General features: G+C 39.7%; 1 protein-coding gene across 1 annotated transcript in view; it reads left to right on the top strand.

Moving 5' to 3' along the window:
• The window catches only part of SPAG16 (sperm associated antigen 16), a 430349-nt gene that overhangs the window by 28429 nt on the left and 382969 nt on the right, over positions 1 to 18951 (top strand). The window contains exon 9 of the mRNA XM_057412371.1: positions 3173 to 3321. Within this exon, the coding sequence (XP_057268354.1) occupies positions 3173 to 3321 (149 nt within the window). The remainder of the gene's footprint in view (positions 1 to 3172; positions 3322 to 18951) is intronic.

Genomic DNA, 18951 nt, shown 5'->3' with positions numbered 1-18951 from the left:
CTACATAAATGTTTTTAGTTTCTTTTTGGATTTGTTGTTGAGTGAAGAGACTTCCAAGCATTTCCTTTTCTATTAAGATGGCTTATTTACTGTTAATGCAGACATTTCAAGTGCTGTCCAGATCTTTGCTACTGCCCACTTATTATGCGCATACCACATTCAGTTGAATTTTGTCCTTCAAATTCCATCTGATTTAGATTGAAGCAGTTGGTCTCCTAAATTGCCATGAACTGTTATAAAGCACTGGACTGAGATCTGATGATCTAAAGATGCCCTCATTCTAGCTCAGGTCTTGGTTTTCTTCAGCAGTGGGAGGCTTACATAGCTGAGGAGTCCCTTGGAACACACCCTACTTGTTTTCTAAACATGAAGCATAGCTGCTTTCATTTCTGGGAGAACTTGGAAGGGTTCTTATCCAGTCTATAAACCCAGTCTTACCCAGTATAAACTAAGCTATGATTTTATTTTGTATAAAAGCAAATGGCGACTAAATAATAACTTCTGAAAATACAGATTTGAGATGTGTTAATGCAGTGAAATACTGATGTACTGGCAGGCAGGCTCTTTAGTGTTCACAGTATCTTTCTGGTTTTGGATTCTGATGGCTTTTTTTGTATGAACCTCTTCAGCAAGGCATTTTTCAGGCCCCCAAAATACGTTTCTGTGGCTGTATATACTGGATATATTCTGCTATAGTATTGAAATCTTGTTACAACTAAAGTATAAACCTCTGCTCCTCTTATGAGCACAGGGCTCATTTTCATTCCACTTCAGATAGGGAGGTAGAGAACAGGGGTTTTTGTTTTGTGTTTGTTTAGAGCAAATAGCATTCAACTTTTCATCATACTCTGGCTTGAGGTTATATAGTGCGGTTTCTTCCCCCATGCTAATGTTTCACAGAATAGATGCCCCATCTCTCTCTTTTTCATATTACAAATATTCAAGTTTGTTGGTTGAGTGATTCTAAAAACTATTCTCTGTCTTCACAGTACTTGTTTATTCTCCAGAAATCTTGAGAGCACTTTATAATACCAAAAAGTGACAGGTAGAGGAGCGCTTCATAAATAATAACATATATAAAAAAGTCACTTAGTCTCCAACACAAATTAAGCTCATCAGCTTGCATGTACAAGCCTTAATTTGCTGCATACCTTATGTATCATGAATTAAGGGATATTTTGGTTAATTTCTTTCTAGTGCTTCATTCTGTAATACTACATAATTTTTATTGCCCTCTGTAAGTCATGCTCATGTTTCAGTGGGTGATACTGTCTCTTATTCAGTTACTTTCTGCTGCCTCTTGAAAGTTGACTCTTGAACTCTTATTAATGCAGTCTTCAGAAGCAAGCAGTGCATAGACACTGGAGAAATGTTTCTGCATTTTTCTCTAAAGCTTTTAGTTTGGAAGGAACTAGTACTGTTGGACTTGCAAATCTCTGCTGCAAGGAGACCCACAGCTCTGTTTTATTCAGTTGCCATCTCTTCAGGGCTGACTTTAATGCATTAATACAGTGGTACATTTTAGTTAGAAGATAATGAACAATCAGACTGGCAAGTTACCAACTGTCAAGGCAGGATGCCTTTTCTGGCCAGCTGTCTGCTTTCACTGCTGTGCAGACCATGGAGGAATGAGAATGGCTCTGTCTGGCAGCAGGAGAATGCCTGTCACTGTTCCTGATGTTGCTTCTGTCCCACAATCTGACTTGACTGCAGAACACCTGGAGAGCTGGCTTTGGCTAGAGGACACTAAGAGTGGCTTTTAGATTTGGATTTGCTGAATTGTTTGAGGTTTTGAATAGTGGCAAGTAGGTCTTGCCCATCCAGTCTTTTGAATCTGGTTTTTGCTTGGGTGTTTTTTGTTGTTTTGAGTCATATGTTTTGAGTGCATATTGAAGAACAAAGAGAAGCTTCACAGTATTTACAATGAGTTTGCATTGTAAATTTGTATCTGATTACTGGGTAGAAAAAATAATAGTAGTTAATGTTAATTTTTGGACAACAATTCAGTATTTACTACCTAGGCATTTGACTTAGCAGCTTTCAGCCTGGTGCATTTCAAACAATTGAAGAGAGACAGCATTCACAGCACAGAGTGTGTAATTTATTTCCCAGGGTTTCTTTGCTGTTCCTTAGAGAAAGCTTTTCTTTAGGGGTATTAAAATTTTTCAGAACTTGAAGTTTTTATTTCCTACTTACTTGATGTTTAAAGTTGATATGAATGATGCGTAATAGTTGGTCTGCTTACATGATCTTAAGGTCTTTTCCAACCCTAACTATTCTATGATTCTATGAAACATGATCTTGTATAGGAACAGGGCTTTAGAACAGGTCTCCAAATAACCCTGATGAAAAGCAGTGAGACCCATTGTGTTCAGTGACAGACAAAATAATGAAATGGGTTGCCCAGGGAAGTTGTGAATGCTCCATCCCTGGTGGTTGTTCAAGGCCAGGTTGGACAGAGCCTTGGGTGACATGGTTTAGTGTGAGGTGTCCCTGCCCACGGCAAGGGTGTTGGAACTAGATGATCTTAAGGTCCTTTCCAACCCTAACTATTCTATGATTCTGTGATTCTATGAATTAGTTAACAGTTTTGATTACGACTTGGTCATCTTATAGACTGTTTCTCTGTCCCTGCTGCAGTCACTCAGAATCCATCTCTGAAAGAACAGTTGTGTTTTGAGTTCAGATTATTTTTAAAAATGATTTGATGCCTTGTTTAAGGTGATTTCCATTAAGAACTGGTTTTGGTTTAAGTGTGGTTCTCCTTGATGTGGTAGCAAGATCATACGTAGAGGGATCTAATTATGAAAGAGAAATAACTGATTTTTATTTAGGTTATTGGTGTATATTAACAGAACCCTAGTGCCCTTACTCATGGATCAAGACACAGTGTTAAGTGGTCCTCTGAAAAAAGACCTATTTTGTCTAATGAAAGAATTAAGCAGTGTTGATTGTGACTTGCTCACCTGAGTGGACACTGCTATAACAGTCTGTGGAGCAGAGTTACGTAGTCTTGGCATAGTTATATGGATGGAACTGTAACCTGAGTATCTTTTCAAAGTGGTGTTTCTTTTAGAATTTGGCATGTCTAGCTAATATTAAGTAAAGAGAGATCTTTCAGAAGACTAAGTAAAAAATGCATTCTGATGATAGGCTTGTTGTTATTTTGTAGTAGGTCATGAATGTTCAGGGAAGAAGTGGCTGGAAGGTCCCACCCAGAAAGCTCTTCAGAAAGCCAGGCAGCAAAAAATCCTTGATGCTGAAAGCTTTTCATCTGATCCAGTCAAAGATAAAGAGAAGACAAGCAAGAGAGAGCCAAAGGTATGCAACATTCTTTCTAGTTGCTCACTATCTTAATTCAAAGTACACTTAAAATTTTACAAAGCTGTGGTGAAAGACATTTGTCCAACATGACTAAATGAAATCCTACTTAGTAAAGGTAAATAGGACAGGTAAGTAACAAGTTACTTATTTTTAGTATGGGTTTCTATTGCAGTTATTTTTTCAGGGAATAATAGGAGTGCTGATGAGTTGAAGCTAGTAAGCTACTTTTTGAGAGTCATCTGTAATCATCCTGCAGAGGAAGAGCATTGGCTATAAATGCTTGTTGCTCTGTTGTGTTTCTATTATAGCTGGAGAAATCCTGCCCTATTCTATAGTGCTTGCAAACTTTTCAAGCATTTCAGCCTGTTTCAGCTGGGTCTCAAAGGTATAACATCTGGGAGACAAAGGGCAAAATGTTGGTGATTTCTTCATAAGTCAATGAAAGTTCCTATACATAGAATCATAGAATAGTTAGGGTTGGAAAGGACCTGAAGACCATCAAGTTCCAACCCCCCTGCCATGGGCAGGGACACCTCACACTAAACCATATCGCCCAAGGCTTCATCCAACCTGGCCTTTAACACTGCCAGGGATGGATCATTGACAACCTCCCTTGGCAACCTATTCCAGTGCCTCACCACCCTAACAGGAAAGAATTATATCCAATATATCCTCCTTATATCCAATCTAAACTTCCCCTATTTAAGTTTAAACCCGTTACCCCATGTCCTATCACTACACTCCCTAATGAAGAGTCCCTCCCCAGCATCCCTATAGGCCCCCTTCAGATACTGGAAGGCTGCTAGGAGGTCTCCACGCAGCCTTCTCTTCTCCAGACTGAATAGCACCAACTTTCTCAGCCCGTCTTCATACGGGAGGTGCTCCAGTCCCCTGATCATCCTTGTGGCCCTTCTCTGGACTTGTTCTAACAGTTCCATGTCCTTTTTATGTTGAGGACACCAGAACTGCACACAATACTCCAAGTGAGGTCTCACGAGAGCTGAGTAGAGGGGCAGGATCACCTCCTTTGACCTGCTGGTCACGCTCCTTTTGATGCAGCCCAGGATATGGCTGGCTTTCTGGCCTGCGAGCACACACTGAAGCCGGCTCATGTTCATTTTCTCATCGACCAGCACCCCCAAGTCCTTCTCCTCAGGGCTGCTCTGAATCTTTTCTCTGCCCAACCTGCAGCTGTGCCTGGGATTGCTCCCACCCAGGTGTAGGCCCTTGCACTTGGCATGGTTAAACTTCATGAGGTTGGCATCAGCCCACCTCACAAGCGTGTCAGGGTCCCTCTGGATGGCATTCCTTCCCTCCAGCGTATCAACCGAACCACACAGCTTGGTGTCATCGGCAAACTTGCTGAGGGCGCACTCAATCCCACTGTCCATGTCAGCAACAAAGATGTTAAACAAGACCGGTCCCAACACCGATCCCTGAGGGACAGCACTCGTTACTGGTCTCCAGCCGGACATTGAGCCATTGACCACAACTCTTTGTGTGCTGCCATCCAGGCAGTTCTTTATCCACCGAGTGGTCCATCCATCAAATTGATGTCTCTCCAATTTAGAGACAAGGATGTCGTGTGGGACAGTGTCTCACGCTTTACACAACTCCAGGTAGATGACATCAACTGCTCTACCCCTGCCCATCACTTCCGTAGCCCCATCATAGAAGGCCACCAAATTGGTCAGGCAGGATTTCCCCTTAGTGAAGCCATGCTGGCTGTCACCAAGCACCTTGTTGATTTTCATGTGCCTTAGCATGCCTTCCAGGAGAATCTGCTCCAAGATTTTCCAGGCACAGAGGTGAGACTGACTGGTCTGTAATTCCCCGTGTCATCCATTTTCCCCTTCTTGAAAATGGGGGTTATATTTCCCTTTTTCCAGTCATCCGGAACTTCACCTGACTGCCATGATTTCTCAAATATGATGGCCAGCGGCTTAGCAACTTCATTCCCCAGCTCCTTCAGGACCCGCGGATGGATTTTGTCAGGTCCCAGGGACTTGTGCACGTTCAGATTTTTAAGATGGTCTCGAACCTGATCCTCTCCTACAGTGGGCGCAAGGTCTTCATTCTCACAGTCCCTGCATCTGCCTTCCAAGGCTTGGGTGGTTTGGTCAGAGCCTTTGCCAGTGAAGACCGAGGCAAAGAAGTCATTCAGAACCTCAGCCTTCTCCAAATCCAGGGTAGCCAGTTCTCCCGAGAGCTTCCTGAGGGGGCCTACATTCTCCCTAGTCTGTTTTTTATTTGCTATGTACTTGTAGAATCCCTTCCTGTTATCCTTAATATCCCTAGCCAAGTTTATTTCTAACTGGGCCTTAGCTTTTTTAACCTGGTCCTTAGCTTTCCGTACAACATCCCTGTATTCTTCCCAGGCCGCCTGTCCTTGCTTCCACTTATTATAAGCCTCTTTTTTTCATTTGAATTTTCCTCAGGAGCTCCTTATCCATCCAAGGAGGTCTCCTGGCCCTCCTGCTGCACTTCCTTCTAGTTGGGATGCAACACTCCTGAGCTTGTAGCGGGTGATCCTCAAATATCAACCAACAGTCTTGGGTCTCCCTGCCCTCTAGGGCTATATCTCATGGAACCTTACTAGGCAGGTTCCTGAAGAGGCCAAAGTCTGCTCTCCTGAAGTCCAGGGCAGTGAGCTTGCTGCACGCTCTTCTCACTGTCCTGAGGATCTCAAATTTGACCGTCTCATGATCGCTGCAACCAAGGCTGCCCTGGAGGGTCACATGTCCAACGAGCCCTTCCCTGTTGGTGAGCACGAAGTCAAGCACGGCACCTCTCCTTGTCAGATCCTCTTGTTACTTGCAGAAGGAAGTTGTCTTCCACACAATTGAGGAACCTTCTGGATTGCTTGTGCCGGGCCGTACCGTCCCTCCAACAGATATCAAGGTGGTTGAAGTTTCCCATGAGGACAAGGGCTTGTGAGCGTGAGGCTTTCCCTATCTGTCTATAGAGTGCTTCATCTGCAGGTTCTCCTTGATCAGGCGGTCTGTAACAGATCCCCACAGTAATGTCTCCCATCACTGTTCTCCCTTTAACCCTGACCCACAAACTCTCTGTTGACTGCTCACCTGTCCCCAGACAGAGTTCCATACTCTCCAGCCTATCCCTAACATAAAGGACAACTCCCCCTCCCCGCCTGCCAGGCCTGTCTTTTCTAAAGAGCCTGTAACCTTCCATTCCAACACTCCAGTCATAGGAGCCATCCCACCATGTTTCTGTGATGCCTATTATATCATACCCCCATAGACGTGCACACATCTCTCATTTGTTCCCTATGCTATGGGCATTTGTATAGAGGCATCTGAGCTGAGCTCCAAATGAAGCCGGCTCATTGGCTGGAGAGGCTGGAATATCTCTACATTGCTCCAAGCATTTATTATAGGTGCTGGCAACTGACTGGGTGTGTTGGGATGGAATGATGCCCCTCCTCCCCCAACACATCTAGTTTAAAGCCTCCTTGACAAGTCTGGCAAGCCTCCTACCAAAACTGCTCTTTTCCCTTCTTTATCACACCAGCTCCACCAGCCCCCACTAGACCTGGCCTCCAAACTTGGGTCCCGTGTTCAAGACACCCAAACCCCTGACTATGACACCACCCTTTTAACCATTTATTAACCTGGCCAATCCTTCTAGCTTTTTTTAGGTCCTCCCCTGTATCCTGGAGAATTGACTAAAAGACTGTCTGAGCTCCAGAGCCCCTAACCACCTCCCCCAGGGCTCTGTAGTCCTTCTTTATGTTCTCCAGGCTGCTGCTGTCTATATCCCTAGCACCCACATGGATCGCCAGGAGTGGGAAATAGTCCATGGGACTTACTAGAGCAGGCAGCCTCTCTGCCACATCCCTGATGCGTGCCCCTGGTAGGCAACACACCTCCCTTGAGACCGGGTCAGGCTGACAGATGAGTGCTTCTGTCCCTTTCAAAGTAGAGTTCCCTGCTGCTACGACCCACCTCTTTTTCCTGGCAGCACTGGTAGAGATCTTCTTTACCAGTGCATCAGCCGGCTGTTTCTGACTCGAGTGCGTTTCCTCATTAGGCCCCTGCAGGACAGCAAAGCGGTTCTGCGTGGGGACAACAGATTTAGGAGGAAGCCCCTTGCTTTTGATTGTCCTCTTCCTCCTTTTTTCTTTTTTTTTTTTTGTGTGTGTGTCACTAATTCCCATCTTCCCAGGTTAACGGCCTCCTTCTTTCCTCTATGAGCTAGAGGGGAAGCTTGAGGCCCCGGCACAGTTTGGGCCAGGAGCAAGCATTCCTGCTTTCAGCTTCCCTGACATCTTGCAGTCTATTAACAGCATCCCGCAGCTCAGCCCCTGCTGCAGGAGGACCTCCACCAAGGAGCACCGAGTGCAGCCCTGCCCATTGTGCACCCTCCCTTCACCAGACCAGTGCAGGCACTCTCTACACTCCAAGCTCTGCACTGCAGCCTCCACTCTCATCGGCTCTGTCTGGGTGCCTACGCTGGCCACCGCTGGGGCAGCCAGAGCAGAGCTCCCGGACCGGGCCCTGTTCATACGACGGGTGCTCACCATCCTGCTCGCCTGCCTGCGCGAACTCTCTTGGCCGCGCTCCTGGTCGCTCCGGCTCCCTGGGGCAGGATTTTAACCAATCAGGGCTGGTGCCGCTCCGCCCTGTGTGAGTCAGCTGCTCCCTCTCTTCAGCTGAGCTGCCTGCTCCTGGGCAGGTCCTGTCGAGGACTTGAGGCTCCCTCTGTGGTTCTTGTTGCTCTGAGTTGAGGTTCCTGGACCCCGATCTCCCCCTGGCTCTGGTGTTGAAGGCGTCCTCTCTCGAGCTACTCACCTCAGCGATGTTCCCGTTTTGAAGTTGTGTAAATAAAAAGTATTTCCTGATTGGAATTTATTACTTTAGAAAGGAATTTGTTTACTTTCTTTCACTTGGTTTATTTATTGAAGTTGCATTTTTGGGATTATCTGACTGCTTTTTATATTTCCAAATCAAGGTAAACATTTTAATACTTAAAACTTCTTAAGCCCTTAAAACTCTTACACTGGCCTAAATTTGTTTGAGAATCATAATTAGAGTTTGAATTGTGTTTACAGTGATGTAGTTGTAATCAACTTTAGTCTTTCCTTTCCTTTTTTCCACAAGAAAATCTCCATGGTGGGGTTTTTCTGTATCTTCTATCTAGTTTTGCAAGGGCATTTCTTCTGACACTGGCAATGCACCTCTTCTCTGACAAACATACCACTTTCTGTTCTCATCTCATCCAAATATAATAATAATGAAAAAAAAAAAAAAGAAATTCATTGCTGTCTGAAACATATCTCGCCGCATACTGGAAATAATTATCTGTATGGTCTCCCCACCTGTTAGTATCTGAGTATTACTGAGGCACCTGCCAGTCAGTCTGTCTCCACTTCCCTGTTTTTCATTCAGTGTATAGAAGCTTCCAACTTTGACTCTTGGATGTATCTCTTCTTTTCATTTTGACCTGTGAACAGATGAATATTTATTGGCTTATGAAATCTTATTTTTCTTATTTTTTTATTCCTGCTTCTACTGAAGTCATCAGGATTTTCATCGTGAACTTCAGTGGAGTTGTGCTTCACCCCCCAGAATGTATAAATTCTGCACAGGTAGTATGCCTGTCTGGCTCTTGTTCTTTGAAATTCATGAGCCCTGTTAGTTGACTGGTTCTGGCAAGCATCTGTGTTTCTGCTGGTCTTATGTTTCCCAAATGAGTCCTACCAGAGGCACTGATGTCTTTATTTAATCAATGGATTAGAAAATTGGAGTAGCTCCAGAAGTAAGACATCAGAAAATATGGGCATCTTTGAATATACTAGATTTTACCATGGCTAAGAAGTAATTTTGAAACTTCAGGTATGAGACTAACATAATTTCAACGATGGACCAGTATCTTTTTTTCACTTCACATCTGTCCTGCCCCTAACAAAGGATACTACCTTAGGTATGCATATGAATTGTCTTATTTCTTAGGCTGTTAGAAATAAACAGCAGAGGAAATAATGAGTCTGTAGAGGGTGAAGGTGTGAGTTAAAATTGTGTTTAAAACAAAGATACTCACAGAATTCTGTTCTTTAACTTAGATTTATTGAACTACAGTTCAAATCTAAGTTATTTTATTAAAAAAGTGTGTTCTTACTCAACAGTTTAGTTGTCTGAATATTTTTTCCAGTCAAAAGTATAAGATATAAATGAATGCCTTGCCTTCTTTAGATCATTTTATGTGATACTTGAAATCAAACTTGTGTGATCTTTTATATTTTTCCATGTATTATGTGACTTACAGACTTTCTTAGAATGCTTCAACATGGCAATGTCTTTATTCAAGAGTGTACTATAAATGATAGTATTGCTCTCATTTACAGTAGTGAAAATAACATTTTGAATGTTTTGGGGTGTCTGTGTAAAAGTGATTTACACATATTCAGATTAAAATTACACTTAAATTCTTTTTATACCACAAAGTAAATAAGACTCGGAACATCAATTTGTCAGTTCCATGGAGTTCAGGTGAGGAATATATAAAAGAAATATGTGTAATGAAAAATTCTGTGTTCAAACAGTGCATTTATGATAAATGGGAGATCTAGGTAAAATTCACTGTCAAGGATTGTGTTTGGCTCTTCAGTAAATGTAAGAGAACATTTAAAGCTTACAGAATTTCTGGGTGGACAGTTTATCCAATTTTAAAGTTTAAGCATTTTGATTACATCACATTCAGTAAAAAGCAAATATGTTGTCATGAAATTGTATACTTGAGACAAAACAATAAATGTTTGTGTTTACTGTTGCATAGGAGTGAACTATGGTGATGAATATAATTTAAAGTCTTTTCAGTGTCTTGTAGATAAATAGTGATCTAACAAATGCTTGTACTTACTTTTAAGTAGACACAAATATGACTCATAGCTGAGTTAGAACATTTACTTCAAGGACAGACATATATTGTGTTATTGTTATTATAGTAGCTTGTAAAAACTGACATATAATTTAAAACCTAAGCTCCTTTGATATGAAGTTTATCACTGAAACTGTAAAAGAGCAACTGTGATTTTTTTTCTGAGAATGTATTCTCCTGACTTTAAAATCTTTGTTACAAGATTCAATTAAATTCTACAGTAACAGGTAAGTTGGCTAAATTGTTTACATATCTAGCCCTTAATAAGGCAGCACAAATAGCATAAATATTCTTAGATTAAGAATATACATAGAATACTGCTTTAAACATTTGCATCAAAATCGTACATATCATTAAAATTGTAGAGAATCTTTGATAATGTGAATTTTATTATTCTGATGAAATGAACTTTTTCTGTTTTGTATTTTAAAAGCCAATTTGGATGGGGCTTGGAGCACCCTGCTCTAGTGGAAGGTGTCCCTGCCTGTGGCAGGGGGTTGGAACTGGAGGAGCTTTAAGGTCCCTTCCAACCCAAACCAGCCTGATTCTGTGATTTTTGTTCTTTTGGGTTCCTCACAGAGTACATTCTATTTTTGCATTCCCTAGTTGTTAGCAGAGCAATTGCAGTTTCTTCATGTTTAGTAAATTCTATTTCCATATACAATGTATTGCAATGCAGTTTAATTTTCTGCAGTTTTATTTTGGGTAAGACTTTATCAAAAGGTGCTTTGGATATTTCTCTTGCGAAGGCATTACCTGTTCTGTGGAACAGGTTTTGAAATTATGGCCAGTGGAATAATAAAAAAATAGAAAGTAAAATTCAGTGATCATACAAACATAGCTTTTGTAATTAATAGGGTTGTAGGTTGAAGTGTAACATATATACATCCATAAACCCCAAGTTTCTCCTGAGTTCCATGAAAGAAAGTGTACAAAGTTTAGAAGAAACACTGTTTCTGTGCTCTCAAATGGAAGGGAAGCTAAACCCAAATGATTACTTAATCAGATTATTGAGTTTGAATATAAATTCACACATACTGGTTTAGCAGTGGAAAGATGAGGTCCCAGAATAATTAGGAAGGGCCATAAATGAAATAGGCTATCATTTTGTGTTTGTAGTAAGACTGCTAAGAAACACTGATTCAGTAGAGAGCAGGTGACCGACAGGTAATACTGGGAATACTTATTTCTGTGGTCCTTCACTAGTATATAAATCTCCAGACAGATAGCAAAGAATATTAATACCAGTTACAAAAATATAAGACTGCAGTCTGGAGAAGGGAGAAGAAAATACAATGTCTGTATTTCAAATGAGATAAAATGTAAAAGCTAAGAAATTATAGAGTGTAACTTAAATTCCCAAGGAAATTTGTAATGAGTAAGTGGAATTTTGCTGACTATCTGGAAGAAACCAGGAAAACTAGTACCATGAAATGGATTTTCTAGGAAAAACTGTTTCAGTCCGGTCTGAATTGCATCCATAACAGGTTAAGATTTCTCCTGGATAGAAGTCATGTTGTAACTTTATCTTAGAGATTAGGTTGTATGTTTTCAGAAGGGCTTTGGACACTGTTTCACAGATCATTTCTGTTAGCAGCTGTGGAAATGTGACCTGACAGAAATTTTCCTATATGAATGGAAACCAAATTGGAAACATGCAGATAATATTGCGTGGATTCTTGCTAGGCTATGTTGTCATTAATTGTTCAGAAAATGGAGCAGAAAATATGCTGACTACACTTGCAGCCCAAGTAAACTGTTTGGTGGGGGTGGAACAGTAATTGAGGAAAGGAGTACAACTTCAAACTTGACCTATTGGAGAATGGATCTAAAGAAATAATATGCAATATAAGAAAAAGTATAAAGCTCTACCTTTAAAAAACGTCAAATATACAAATACAGAACAAGAAGATAAAGGGTTGGCCTAATAGCTTTTATTTAAAGTAGGTTCTAGGTCTTGTTGTATAAAACAAGCTTAATGTGAGTCAACAATAACAACATTGCAGCATAGCTGAACACTGGCACAGGTTAAGTTATATGTGTAGTTGTTCTGTACATCTGTGTTGTATGAACATAGATGTTTTGTGCCTTTAAAAGGCTGGTTATCTATGACATAAAATACTATTTTGGAGAACAATCAGGAGGATATTGTGTTGTTATGATGTGGTGATGCTGTGATGACAAGAATCAGGTTGACACAATCAGAATTGCTACCAGTAAAATAGTACTGAATTTTACATTCGTAATTCCTGTTAATGGCAGTCAGAAGTAGATCTTTAAAATCCAGGCATATCGGTACCAGTATTGACTTTGTACCTTAGAGTTGTAATATTCAATTGCATAATTTCAAATCATGAAACTAATTTTAATTGCATGTATTAAGTTAAATTCCCACCATCAAGGAGTAGTAAATTAAAAGTTGGATTATCAGTATACCACTTTGAGACTGTAATTGAATTTAGCACTTGGAATTATTAATACCTTCATGCACTACAACAATTTCACTGTGACTCCTCACCTTGTTGACTTAACAGAGATCGTTGGTCTTGCTGTATCCTGTAGCAGACTAGATTAATGAAAAGAAGGGATTAAAAATACATTTGATGAGGTAGATGGGGTGTTAGAAGTGATTGAAAAAGCTGCATGGACTAGTTCTGCACAGCATAGATATCTTTTTGAAGACAGAGCAGTGAATCCTCAGTGAATAGTTTATTATAGAGGACTATTCCTTCTGTGGAAAAACAGTCTGTTTCTCTTTATAAAGCCAAAGTATTTGTTTTCCATTCTGTGTGGGTGCAGAGCATCTTAAGTCTACTAATTGTTCTATGGCCACTGTTGTGCAAGCTCAAGGAGTCATTGTGTGTTTCTCAGCTCTTAGTCCTAAGATTCCACGCTCTGTTATCTAAGCAGCTGTACAACGATTTGGGCATTTCTCTCTAGTGTACAGATTGTTACAGTCCCCACATTGGGGTGTCATGTTTATTCTTTACAGCATCATCCACAATCAGCTTTTTACTATGAGGATCGTGAGGCCCTGGTACAGGCTGCCTAACGGTAGATGTTTGGCTGGGAGCTGGGAGTGGGGCAAAGCACTGGCTCTGCTGGACATCTGCAGGACCTTCTGCCTGGCCTGTGTTGTCCGTCAAGCTTCTTCCTGGAGGAAAAAAAAAACTGACATAGGGTGCCCAGAGAAGCTGTGGCTGCCCCATCCCTGGCAGTGTTCAAGGCCAGGTTGGACACAGGGGCTTGGAGCAAGCTGCTCTAGTGGGAGGTGTCCTTGCCTGTGGCAGGGGGTTGGAATTGGATGAGCTTTAAGATCCCTTCCAACCCAAACCAGTCCGTGATTTTTACAAACACCATACTGCAGTGAATCCAGGAATAACTTGTGCAGGATGTGGAATATTCCTCTTGCTTTGTTCAGTTGGCATTTAGCTCTGTCTGCGGTATTGTTGTCGGTTTGATCACAGCTGCTCAGGAGACAGGTGGAGCATCTACAATAGAGAATGATTAGAAGTCAGTGAAACATAACTGTCTGTCTCTGGTTTCAGCTGGAATATATTTAATAGTGTTTCTTGGACACTGTCAAGGAAAAGGTGAAAAGTCAAATTACATAGTCAACAGAAAAGAACACTAAGGGGAGACAGGATACATCCTTAAAATATAAAATAATTCTGCTGGAAGAAACCCCACAACAAAACACAAACAAATATCCAAACAACCAAAACTGAAAAACAACAAAACCATCTGTTAGAACATGAAGTAATATTGTAGATACCCAATAAGACTAATTTAGATTACATATTAAACAATGTATGGAAGTAAATAGAGTGAAGCACTGGAATAGATTGCCTAGGGAGTTTTTGTTACCGGAATAGAATTTCTCTGAAGGAAAAACATAGGTATAGTGTCAATATGGGAAAGGGGATGTACTAATTGACCAGCAGGAGACTTTTTCAGCTATCTAGCTGTCATTATTAGGCTGATTTTCCCCGCAAAAATTGTACTTAAGGGAAGAAGCTTTCTGCCTTGCACTAAAATAGCAGGCCACTTGTAACTTTCTATTAAGGAATAATATCATTTTATAATTCCCAGTAGACTTGATGGCTTGGGGAAGGGGAAGGACTTGCAATAGTGTCTGGGGGTGGGAAAGCATTCCAAAGATATGCCAGCCATCATATGTGTATTTGTGAACTGGTGAGCATGACTGTAGTGCTAGAACCAGGACATCATGCTCTGCTGCTTGTTCAGTGGGACTGTCCCCACATACACAGTGGAAGCTGGTGTTATTGTGGTACTAGTGGATGTAAAGTATCAAAGAATATGTATGTTTAGAATATGATGACTCTTTACTTATGGAATTAATGTTTTGTGACTGAAATGTTAGGAATATGGTCCAAGGCTAACTGGATGTAAGCCACAGAGTGTTTGCTAGTCGATTTGGATGGAATTTATTTTAAAAGGATTACATACTTTGTTAGGCAGTAGTTCGGCTTTTTAAAAAAACTTCTACAGTAGACTTGAAAATGGTAAAATGACAAAACTTCTTTCTAGATGAAATCCATGCTTTTCCTTTGTGTACAATATTGTGTATGTCAGGATGTGATGATTGCTTTAGTTCTAAGCTTTGCCTAAACATGTGTTTTTAAATATGACAGACCTACATGGAAAAAATAGGAAAATGGTTAAGAATGTCAGCCACAAATAAAACTGTAAAAAATAATCATGCATCAGCAAGAAGTATTTATATAAGATATAATTTTCCATCCATCATTGCAGCGTTGTTAAATCAAGACACCCAAAGCCATGCATTTCTAGGAATAGATTGTTTAATATCTAAAGCTATTGGTACTTGATACAATTACCAAAGGGTTTCTTTGTGCTAAAGAGTGTTGCTTATTTTGAGTCATTATAGGCTGCTAATAATAATAAAATAACAGGTCCCCAAGGCTGAAACAAATTCACTTGGATTTGTTGGAAAGTAAAATGCATTTGATGCTAATTCTAATTGTAGATATGCTTTGCATATTTATATATTTTTCTGTAGTTGAGTGTAACTAGTGACAGATTTTGGAATAATAACCTGGCTTCTGCAAGACTGTGAACCTCACTCTTAATCATTTGCAAATACTGCTGGTAGTAAAATGATTACTTCTTATATGCAAATGCTTTTATTTTCTGATAAAAAGGACCTACTGAAATTAATTTAAACCCCTTCAAATATGGCTGTGAAAATGTAAAAGAATAATTTATATAAAGATCAAAAAATACAAAGACTTTAAAATACTTGTTTATTTTTACTGATAGCTGTTGGCATTGCTATCTTCCTCAGGACAGAAAGCCCTGTCAAATGGCGAGAGTTGGAGATGTTGTGCATAAGGGTTTCTGTTATTTCACAGGAGTTCTTGCAATGCTTTCCCTCATTCGTCTTGAGTTTTATGATTGGACTTGACTTTGCATGATTTGAAAGAGAGCTTGACAACAGAACAAGAGCCTACATTCAAAGCACACAGCAGGTGGTGGAATGATGCCTGTGCAACTATCAGTAATGTCAGCATTGTTTGGCTTTTGAGGCTATAATTGAGTAATTTCATTAACTCTATAACAATGCTTTGTTTCCCCTTTAATCTAAGTGTCAAGACTTTCTCTTGGACAACAGTGGGGTGTTTTGCAGGGGTGAAGGAGGAGAATGGTTTAGTTGTGCTTGTTCCTTCCTTCTCTAACAAATGTACAGTGCTTACAGCACACTTCTTGAAGTGTATGAGGTGAAAGGCCACCGCCTGGGATCCTGCCAGTATGAATTCTCTCTCACTGTGCAGTTCTGAAGAATTGAGTATTTAACTTTTGCCGAGGTTTGTCTGTCTTCTTTTGAAGGAAAGAGCAAGCATTAAGTAAGTAGCATCAGAATGCACTGCACAAGACAAGTAGCAGTGCTCTCTTGGTTAGGTACCTTGGTTACAGTGTTATTAATGTAAACTTCATTACACTTGAAAAGGTTGATTGTTTTTAAGAAAGTATTTTTGTGTGTGTGAGAGAGAGAGAGGAAACATTAAAATTCCACAGAAGTCTATTTCCAATTCTTTTTTTAAAAGTCTTTCAATAATAAACATCTAAAATGCAAGAGGTGGGAAGACTTATGTTGTAATTTTGGAACCTATATGTATCATTCTAGTTTCAAATACAACAAAACAATAATCTCCATTGGTATTTGTGTTTATCAATAAAATAGATATAAGAGTATTAATTGTAATTGGTATGGAATTGTAAGTAAAAATATTCAGAATGGTAAGTGTATTTGAACTGGGGGGACTAATCACCACTGTATTGTTAAATAAAGTCTTCCAGAAGAAACATTTGCAATATAAAATCCAGCTGTTAACTTACATTGGTGTTCAGGTATGTGGTTGAAAGGGTAGTATGTGGCCTACTGTATGCTATACTCGCAGGAAAAAGAAGGTAGATGAAATGAGGCCAAAGTTAACAATACTAATTGTTTTTTTGTTTTTCCATTTTAATGTAGTTCAGCTTAAGTTAGTCATGGATAAAACTAGATCCCTTTTCAAATTACTGAAATGTGATTGAAATATGAAATAAGTACACAGACCCCTAAAATCTGGAAGGAAGGGCTCAGGTGCTCACCAACTGCAGTATTTATATTTTAAATTACCTATTCTATACTAAGTTACGAATTTTGGTGTTTCAGTCTTTCTTTCTAATATTTAAACAAAGCCTTTGCATATGTAAACATCACTTTAAGGAAAATGAAATTCGACATTAGCATTTAATTTTCATGGTAACAAATCTCTCTAACATACCATAAGTACTTTGTCAGGAGCATGCACTGCTCATCATGTCCAGGGTTGTTTGTCTTGCATATTGAAGCAGTGCTTCTGGGAGTTGAAAGTAGTCTTAATTGTTTTTCTTTGCATACAGTGAAATGAAATAAATGCTAAGGCTGTATTCCAGACAGTGTATGAATTAATAAGCAGACAGTTTCCTTCAGAAAATTTAATTATCTTTCAGTGGAGTGACACGTACTATGAAGATAATATTAATGGGTCAGAGGACTTTTCATAATTGGATTTCTAGCTCAATTCTAGGTCTGACAGGTTTGATCATGATTAAAACTAGTCGTTGTATAATCATGGATGTGTTGATCTCCTCTTATGTGCAATAACCACAGTGAACTTTGTCAGCAGGGAGACTGAGGTCTGACAGGGTACTGTAAATTTATAATCTCAGTCCTCAGGAGAAACATGATGGGGATGGAGAGGAGCTATTGTTTGCCTCTGAGATCCTTTGAGGTTGCTGCCCTGCACCTCCATTCATACTTTCTTTGTCCTTAACACCCATACAGATCACTTAACAGTTGTCAAATAGTAACACCTTTACTCTTTCCAAGCAAGGGTTTTGCTTTCCTGAGGAAAGGTTCCTTGGTGAAAAATTTCTGCTGGAAAGTAATCTGTAATGATATTTTTACAGGTAGAGTGTTGTTTTTTTTATGCCACGGGACCAGAAATAATATCACCAAATGGTATTTAGACAATAAATGTGAATTGAATCTGCTGTGCTAAATGCAATGCTAGTGTAAAGCATGCCTAGTAAACAGCATGTGCTAAATAGACACCAATTTTGTGGACACATTATGATAGTGATTTTATATTATCTTGCAAAAGTATTTGGCTTTGTGTAAGTGCAGTCTAATGTCTTACTGTGGAGTTTGGCCATGATCTCTGAGAGCTTGATTTTTTTTTAAGAAAAATCACAATGTACTTTTTGCACTCTTATCGCATCTTATCTAAAAGACTGCTTTATGTTCCTGCTTCCTTTCAGCTCCACTTTCTTCTCCCTACCAACTGCCCTTCTCTTTCCTACTTCTGTTCTCTTTGTAAGTACTCTGAATTCCTTCAGCTAAGGTGCTGAATTAAAAAGCTCTTTGCAGAACTTTGAAAGTCTAATGTAGAATTCTGCTGCTTAAAACACGGGCTGAACCATGCTGAAGTGATAGCAAATTGCCGTGTACTCATTACATGTCTCTAGTATACTTAGCAACATTTTTCTGTATTTGCTTGCAAGTTTTTATCATCTTGTGTATATGCCATTCAAATGATGTGCTATATATTGTAAAGCATTCAAAGCAGACCTGCTGATCAGACATTTATTATGTACCTGAAACTGCTTTTATTTTAGCAGAGATGCGTCAAACCCTACCCAATTTTCCTGTAGCACCTGTAAAGAAATTGCTCTCTTGAGGCAGTACAGCAGAACCCAAGATTGTTTGCTGTGTTTTAAATCTGTCACAAATTTTTATAGGGTAAAAAGTAAAAGAACAAATAAACACCATGCATGATGTTTAAAAAAAAAAAATTAGTCCTGTGTATCAGTTATACTTGTTAATGTGAGAATTCTGTGTACACTAACTTTCCACACTTCTGTGGTATACTGATTATTATTTCTTTATTTTGTTTAGACTATTTAGCTCTCGTAGCTAATGTAGGAACAATACATATAGCTGTGATATCTCAGCTGTTTATATATTCATTTTTCATACCCGTAGCCTAAGAAAATAGCCATAAAAAGGTGTTTGTAATAGTAAAGAAATTAGTATCTATTTTTTCCACTCTTCATGCAAACACTGTTGATATGCTATATGGTTTACATGTCCTGGCTTGATCCCAGCAGATAAAATAGTTAGAGCTACACATATACATGTAAATGTAATAATTATGGAGA

The sequence above is a fragment of the Pezoporus wallicus genome, unplaced genomic scaffold (assembly GCF_028554395.1).
Source record: "Pezoporus wallicus isolate ANWC-B61680 ecotype Strahan unplaced genomic scaffold, APGP_CSIRO_Pwel_v1 contig_6566, whole genome shotgun sequence".
NCBI classification, from domain to species: domain Eukaryota; kingdom Metazoa; phylum Chordata; class Aves; order Psittaciformes; family Psittacidae; genus Pezoporus; species Pezoporus wallicus.
This window is presented reverse-complemented; position numbering and strand designations above follow the sequence as displayed.